The following is an 8,782-nucleotide window of genomic DNA, read 5'->3' as shown; positions in this document are numbered from 1 at the left end:
AAGTGAGAGGTCCCTTGCGTTGTCGGCACTATGAATAAAGAGTGGCGCGGCACCTTCTAGTTAGATCGATTATACTACGTTTTGAAGATGTTTTCACTAAGTTCAACACAAAGAACACACTTAAAGCAAACGATGAACTACGATGTTGAACTTAGGAAATCATCAACATGGATGGATGATTCAGTATCACATCAAAGGAACTCTTCTAGAGCAGCAAGAAGAAGATCATTCACATTGGAGCTAGAAAACCAGCCAGTTGGCGGGTTATTTTTATTTATTTACACGATGGCTCACCGCAGTTTCCCTCCCTCTTAGCTTAAACATGCCGGCAGATTCAAAGAATCTGGACACCATGACCATGGCCACCTAGCTAGTCTACAACCACCGATTGATGTACAGGAAAGCTAGCGGTTGAATTTACGGCCGGCGGAAGAGGTGCTCCTCGCCGGTTTTGTGGTCGACGTGCCGGATCCAACGGCTCGACGCGCTCCGGCTGCGCCGGCACTGTAGGCTCGGCCCCTTGCCTACGCCGACGTGGAGGACCTCGACGCCCTTGTCGACCGGCAGGTACACGGACCGCACTACCCTCGTGCCTGCCGCCATGGACGCTTCGAGCGCCTTCGTGCCAGGCCGCCTCCCGTCGCCGTGGCGCACCACCACCATCCCTCTCGGCCCAGGCCTGGCCGCCGCCAGCACGGCCGCCCCGTCCCGCCTCCGAGCGTCGACCACCAAGAAGTCCACGCCCTCCAGCTCCGCCATGGACCGGTCCGCGTCCTCGTCCGGCAGCACGCGGGCGTAGCGGCCTCCCGTGCGCCCGGCGGCGGCGGCGAGGGCGAGGCTCGTGGTGGCCGAGTCGGGAGCCGAGACCTCCGGCGCCTCGGCGACGAGCTGCGCGTTCCATCCCCCGACCATGGCGGAGACGAGCTCGGCGACGCCCGCCGACCCCGCGGGGCCGTGCTCGGAGTCTGACAGCGCGCTGACGCCGGCGATGAAGGCCTGGGACGCGGTCTCCGGGCACCACACCAGCTTCATCTCGGCCTCTCTTTCTGTCTCGCTCTGTGCGAAGAAAAGAATACTTTGGGAGAAAGCGAACTGGAGTAGCTAGGGAAGAAAGCGGTGGCGCACGGCAGGTATATATGTACTCCCGATGAGCGTTGACAACCGCAGATTGATCGGGGGGCAGGGCTGGGTGCGGTGGATTGAAAAGCACAGCACACGTTTTGGGTTTGCGTCGCCGTCGCGGCAATACATGGATGTGGTGGAAACGTGGAGAGGCCGACTATTTCCACCGCTTTGTGTCGATCGCATCCTACCCGGATTCGGGTCACGAAATTTCCACATGCTTCTCTGCGGGCACATCAGTTAGTTGGTTATTACGGGAACTACTTCGGTGTCCATATCAGTTAGGGCTGCAAATTCATGGCTGTTAAGGTACCCTTTGGCCCTAGCTACTCCCTTCGTCTCATAATATATTGAGGTAATATCATTGGAAGTCATAGAACTTATGTTCGATGTTTAGTTTGGTGCTAAAATTTTAAAAATACGGATTTATGGTCATTCAACTTGCGTTCTTGTGCAAATACGGTCACTTTGGTCATACTCAGACGTATCACACGCTTACGTGGCACCCCAGTGTGACTACGGCCCATTGTTAGTGACCGAAACAGGTCGCCGCATTTTTTCTTTGCAGATGCACCCTTTGCTTGTATTTAATTAGTTTAATTGAGCATAATCCCCTCTGTGTGTCCCACTTGTCAGCATGAGGTGGTGTGAAAAATGAAAATAAAAAGTACACGCACAGGGATTTTAACTCCATACACCTCGGGTACATCCATGCACAAGCAAACCACTACACCAACTACATATTCCTTACTGTAAAGAGGTAAACCTGATTTTATATTAGACGCAGTTCTTCCTAGATTCTGTTTTTCCCAGGTTCGGCTAGTAAAAACTGGATACCGGAAAATCTCACCTTTTTTCACCAAAAAGCAATTAAGAAAACTGTTTCGAAATGTATAATGTTTAATCCATACCGTACAAACTTTGTCATGAGCGAGAATTTTTTGTTCCATTTTTTTCGAGAGGGTTGGAAAAAATCCGGGTTTCAAAATATCTTGGCAATTCCAGTTTTTATCTACCAAAACTTTGAAATGAATTTTGAATTCAATTCTTTTTATCGTCTAAATATATTTAATTTAGCAAAAAGAAAGTGACTCCTGTTACAGTGGTCAGCTCAACTCCTCTCTTATATAGAAGTTTGCATGTTCAATTCATTGTTATAGTTCGAGACCATTTTTATAAATGAGCATGAATAAAGAAAAAAATATTTCACAATACAAGGAATAGAATCGCGGCCCCTGCCACTAAGTTAACTATGCCATTATGATATTGTATGCACACAAAAGTTATTATATTTGACATTGTTTTTGTTGTTTAAATTCAAAATTTCGGGCAACAACATTTTTTCGGGGGACCGCCAAATTTTCTGGGGACTGATCAGTTGTCGAAAATTCGGTCTGAGAGAAAAAGAACCTGAATACGAGTAGTGGTCGTGGACAATATATAAAATCGAGCTTCTCTCTTTACAGGCATTGGTTGGTACTTAGTGTAGCGTTTAGCTGCAGTGTGTCCATGCTTGAGGTTGAGAGATTGAATCTGCTGGGCCACCCTTTTTTGTCACTCAATTCGCGTTGGGGCTTCTGTTTGTGATTAAACGAATTTTAGTTGATCATATTGAACGTCAATCGGCACTGATGGAATGATGTATGGCGGACTATTTTATTGACAGGTCCCGTGTTTGAACCCCATGTGTGCCATCTTTTTTCATTATATTTGAGGGCTTTGTGCGCATTAAATAAATTGTGAGGGAGTTCTCTGTAAAAAATCCAGCGTGCTATGGTCACCTAGTGCCTTGTGCATTCCCAACCACTGACAAGTGGGCCTTCACCGGGCTGGCACGCCATGTTGACAGGCCATGTGGCTGGATACGAGAGGAAGCACCGTATATGCACGCGGGGACAAGTTATGTGACCATAAATCCGTATTTTTAAAGTTTTAGCACCAAACTGAACATTGAGCGCAAGTTTTATGACTCCTGGTGATATTACCTCTAATATATTCGACCCTCTCAACACCCACCTAAGATTTCTATTCTTGTTCTGCTATTTATCCATCTAGTACTGCCAAAAAATGGTATTCCAACATTTAATCACAATTTCATCTACATTAGGCCTAAAACCAACGTAATTCCAACAAGAAAAATATTATTTTTCTGCACTTTTGTGGTATTAACATCCATGACCAAATGAGTATGATCTGACAAAATTGTAGGCAAGGTCTTAACAAATACCATAGGAAATTAAATTCCCCATTCTATAGAAATTAATGTCCTATGTTATTTTTCCATAATGGGATTCTCCTGATAATAGACTAAGTGAAACATCTACCATCTAACTCTAACTCGTTCAACTCATTATTCTGTATTAGACAATTAAGAAAGTTTTTCCTCCTACCACTCTCACTAATTTTTCTATTGATATTAAAATCACCCGACCACATAACGTAAGGTTCTACTGTTAAGCACATGGACCCGTTCTATTAAGAAAAATGTCTTTATTTCTAGGCTGGGCAACACCATACACAGACATAAAAGTACACAACTCACTAGTAATTTTAGACATGACCAAGGCTCTAACATAAAATTGCCCATATCCTCCTCCAAAATATGATAAGAAATCAACATACATACCCAGCAAATACCCCCTGACAAACCAGGATTAGGGAAAAATAACAACTTAAAATTTATAACGCCAGAAATATTGTCTATAAACTGAGAAGGGCATACCTGCATTTTGTTGGGATAGTGGAAAACAAAAAATTCGTCTTACGATCACCCAGGAACAATATGAAGATGCATTAACGGTTAGGATAACGATCGTTACCGACTTCGAGTAGTAGCAGAACTAGACGAGTTGGTGTAGATCATACTTGGAGTCCCTCGAACCATAGATGAACGATCCCTCGAATGAAAGACCAAAAGCACGACCTCTCTATTTAGTTGCAAGCGTATGGTCTTCACGATCAGGCAGCGCTTCGCTGTCCAGAGCTAATCGTCGCTAGAGAATTAGAGGGAGGAGATTAGAACCACAATGGGCTTCTAATTATGAATATTAGAGGATCTAGGTCTAGTCCTAATTAGATTAATTAGAACTATGACTAGAGGAGGCACCAAAATTTATGTATCCAAAAGTGTCGAGAACCTCTACTATATGTAGGTTAGAGGAGAGGAGGGACGCCACAAGGGGAGCGGGGAGGACTCTCCTCCCCTTGCGCCAGCCAAGGGGGAAGGAGTCCCCCCCCCTCTCCAATTGGGCCTCCCACCAAGGGAAAAGGGGTGCCTCCCCTATTGGGCCTTGGTGGCCCAATTCTCCTTCCACTAGTTGGCCTTTTTAGACCCGTTAATATTCTCTTTCCACAATGACATGTATTGTCCTTTTCTCTGTTTTTATGCCCTGCACAACTACTATCAAACAAACCCAACCCAACTACACCCAACAATCATTGACTGAACTAGGCCAATCAAATAAGGGGTGCTCCTATAGGGTACCTTTTTTTGTGAGGGTCTATAGGGCACCTTCAGCGCCAGAAATGTGTGTCGGTGCTCAAGCACACCCCAAGGGGGCCGCGGCCCACCAGAGTTCGCTCCCATGCCCCGCTAGCTTCGCTCTCTTGGTAAATAACCAAGTTTTTCATTTTTGTGTTGTTGATCTGGTAGAAAAAAATTGCCTGTTTTTTCAATACTTATGAAAAAAATGTGAAATAAAAAACATTTTATGGATTTTATAAAACAATTCATCCATTTGAAGAAAATTTCATTGATTTTGGAAAAAAGTTCATCCATCTGGAAAAAGTTCATCGATTTTGGGAAAAAGGTCATCATTTTTAAGAAAATTTCACAACATTCATGAAAAGTTCCTCTATTTTGAAAATAAGTTCATCAATTTTCTATAAAAGTTCATAAAATTTGAAAAAGGGTCATCAAATTTGAAAAAGTTCATCGATTCTAAAAAAGTTTATCCAATTTTAAAAAAGGTCATCAAATAAAAAAAACCATCAATGTTCAAAAAGTTCATCAAATTTAAGAAAGGTTTTTGAAAAGAAAATCATCAATTTAAAGAAAAGTTCATCAATTTGAAATAAACTCCATACATTTTGATAAAAAAGTTCACACATTTTGAAATAAAGAAAAAGGAACTGGGAAATAAAGAAAAGGATTAAATAGGAAAAAAGATGTAAATAATAACACAAGCTGTCGTGGCCGGTTTTTTATGTCGGCTTACACTGATCGAGGAAGTCATGGGTTCGAATCACACGTCACACAAACTTTCTTGTAGTTTAAAACAGAAAAGGAGTAAATGGGCCGACTCAGCGCGCACACGCGGGGGGAGGGGGGGGGGGAGGAGGATTGGGGTGCGCCGGCTTGCGAAAATTGAAGAAACGGGCGCTTAAGACGCCGTTTACGAGTTGCCTTGAACAGGAAAAGAAGATAATGGACAGGAACCAAATCGGTTAGGAAGGCAAACCCTATTCAACGCTTGAGGCGCTACTTTCTATTGTTTTGGAAGAAGGTGCAAACCCGGTTAAACCTTGGGCTTTGTCCCATTTAATTCTTCATACCACATGCTCATCTTTTCTTCTTCTCACATTATGGTTGCTAGAAGGTTTCGTCAGTTTTCAGTGTTTTTTTGCTTTTGCTTTTATTTGGTTTAATTTTGTTTTTTGCTTTTTCCTTCTTTAAATACACGATTTTTAAAAAATTTGTAAAAAGTCATGAACTTTTTCCAAATTCACGAATATTTTTCAAATCCGTGATTTTTTTTAAATGCCTGAACTTTTTTCTAGTTCATGACCTTCTCTTTCAAATTCCTCAACATTCTCAAATTCATGAACTTATTTCAAATTTGTGAACATTTTTCAAATTCGCAATGTTTTTCCTTAATTTGTGCATGAAACTTTTCTGAGTTCGCAAACTTCTTTTTCAATTGAACTTTTCTTATGAACTACAGTATCTTCAAATTCATGGACTTTTTCATATTTATAACCTTTTTCAAATTAGAACTTTTCAAACATCCGTAAGTATTTTTTGATATGACAATTAAAACCGGACCGCTTTTTCCTACCAGATCAACAGCAAAAGAAAAAGAAAAAAAATACCCGTTGGCAAAGCAAGCGCGCGACCGAGTGAGCTGGTGCAAAGTTGGCCGCGGTCCGCTGGCAAGCTTAAGCTTAAGGCCCTGGGAGGACTGCTCGGCCGGGAGGTGGAGCAACAAAACAGACTAACCAGAAGGTGATGAATTTCAAGAAACTAAATTATCAGCTACTCAACCCAATCCATAATAAGTGTCGTGGTTTTAGTTTATGGATCAAAGGGAGTATTTCCCAATCACAGGTTCACAATTTGTAGGAAGACACATGAATCCAACGGACATCAATCAATTAGCTTGAGTAAGCAATACCCCTCAAAAGGAAAAACTAGAGTAAGCAAATGTATGCAGACTGAATCAATAGAGCGTGTGCATGATGCCCCGCTGTATATACATCAACAAGCCCAATCTTTTTCTTTTTGACATCTCAAGAAGCTCCATAGTCTAATCGTGCAACGTAAGGTAGAAACCAAGTCCAGCCGGATATCTCCCTACCGGCCAAGCTCTCGGCCGCAATCGGCATGCGGTAGTAGTCAGGGTTTCCGTAATCACACTTGATGTTGCTCGTCGCACAGTCCGAAGCAAAGTAGATGTGGTTGCTGCTCCCGGCGAGTCGAGGGGAGGCACAGGCTGCACTGGCTCCCGGCCAAGATGGCCGTCTCCCCAATGTCCTTCACGGGGAGCCACCTGCGCTGGCGCTCGTCGCAGCGGGACACCTCGAAGTGCTGCCGACGGCGCGGACAGCACAGCGGCCGGCGCTCATAGCACATCGGCCTATCCATGGTGCTCACCATGAGAAGGTCGTGGCGCGACACGGACTCGGCGAGGACGGCCCACGCCAGCTGCTCCGGTCGCTGGTCCGTGAGCCGCCTCGTCCGCAGGCCGCCCCCGCCGTCGGGCGTCCAGGCGTTCACCTCGCCGAAGCTGCTGAGCGTGCAGAACGCGCCCTTGTGGAAGACGACGTCGAGGTACCTGTGCGGCGTGGCCCTCGCGGAGCGCGCCGTCCTCCAGGAACTGTCCCCGGGCCGCAGGAACGAGAGGCCGCGGCCGTCGCTGTGGATGAGCATGACGGCGTAGGTGCCGAGCCGGCGCCCCGGAGCGAGCGCCGCCTTGTGGAACATGTCCTTGTAATTGGAGAGGAGCTCGGTCCGGAGCTCCTCCTGCTGCTTCCAGCTGCGTGACGAGTCGGTGAAGCGAGGCAGCGGGAACGCGGCGATGGATGGAGCTGACCTCCAAGACGACCTCGCGCGCCTCGGTATGCAGGAATATGCTGTGCGGGCGGTTCGGCTCCTGGAGGCGGCCGAGGCGCGCGGTCCTGAGCGCGCGGCGCCAGGACCTGCAGACGGCGGAGCAGAGCACGTTGTCGAGGGGGCCGGAGCGCCAGGCGATCTCGTCCAGCGCCTCCGTCGGCAGGTCGGAGAAACCCACGACGGCCGGCGGCGCCATGTGAATGCGGGGAGTCGAATTATCGATGGCACCAAAGCTAGCTAGCGCGCGCGACGATGCCGGTGATTCGTGAAGTGCCTTTGATGAGACTGCGATTCGAGTATTAAAAGGAGGGAGAATCGGGTAGTTGACCTGGCTTGGCCCCAACGAAACCAAGATATCTGTGGAGACTCGGTTGGATACGCTACGCTATGCATAGGCCTCCTTCGGTTCATAGATTGGAAAATCATAAGAATAGAAAAATCATAGGAAATGAAATGACATGTATATCAAATCCTATGCATAGAAATAAAAAAAAAGATGCCCTTTAATTTACATCATAGGATTTTTTTATTAAGTCTAGGTTAATGTTTATTTTCCTATAAAATGTGGAGGATAGGAAGAATTCCTTCATAGAAATAGGATTTCATTCCTACAAACCAAAGAGCTCTAAAGGAATTTTTCCTATAGAAATCCTACAAAATTCCTCCAAACCAAAGGAGGCCATAAGCGATTTTGCACGCGCGCCGGATCGACCAAACACCGCAAACCGGACTGAATTTTTCATCCGGCATGCTGCCTTTTTTTTCTTGCGGGGTGAAACGGAATTTCTTTGCTCAGCCTGGAGGAAGATCCTTCTTCATACACAAGTCCGCTACATTAGCTGGCCCAGATTTTAACCAAACGGCAGTCCTAGCTTCTACCCGACCAAACATAGCTAGTCTATGCCCAACACAATTTTGGCTCCTACTAATATGAGCAATCGAGCTTCCCCTTTCACCAAGAAGTCGCTTAACCTCATTAATCATCATCGCATGTTTTGATTTGTCATTTGTCGTCGACCGGATAGCCTGGACGGCGACCAGGCAAACCATCTCCACGTCCACCAGCAATGGTGACCATTGCATGGCAAAGTTGAGGCCCTCCAGACAAGCCACCAGCTCTGCTTGCACAAGATCTGCACAAGAAAGTAGGTTTCTACACGCCGAGAAAATGATCATTCCATTGCTATCTCTCAAGATCATGCCTGCCCCCAAACCACCAGAAGCGGGACAGTAGGACCCATCGACGTTCAGTTTAACCTGCCCAGGTGCCGGGGCTTGCCACTTGCTATCCGATGATGGCGTGGTGTCCTGATGCATTCCCGGTGCCGC

General features: G+C 46.0%; 1 protein-coding gene across 1 annotated transcript; it reads right to left on the bottom strand.

Moving 5' to 3' along the window:
* Nucleotides 1-227: 227 nt before the first annotated feature.
* Nucleotides 228-1,087, bottom strand: LOC119297770. Its single transcript, XM_037575425.1, has one exon. It carries the CDS (start codon nucleotides 1,030-1,032, stop codon nucleotides 418-420), a length of 615 nt encoding a protein of 204 aa, XP_037431322.1. The 5' UTR covers nucleotides 1,033-1,087; the 3' UTR covers nucleotides 228-417.
* Nucleotides 1,088-8,782: the final 7,695 nt, after the last annotated feature.

The sequence above is a fragment of the Triticum dicoccoides genome, chromosome 5A (genome assembly GCF_002162155.2).
Source record: "Triticum dicoccoides isolate Atlit2015 ecotype Zavitan chromosome 5A, WEW_v2.0, whole genome shotgun sequence".
Taxonomy (NCBI): domain Eukaryota; kingdom Viridiplantae; phylum Streptophyta; class Magnoliopsida; order Poales; family Poaceae; genus Triticum; species Triticum dicoccoides.
Note: the sequence above shows the minus strand (reverse complement) of the source record. Positions and strands in the feature narration are given on the sequence as shown.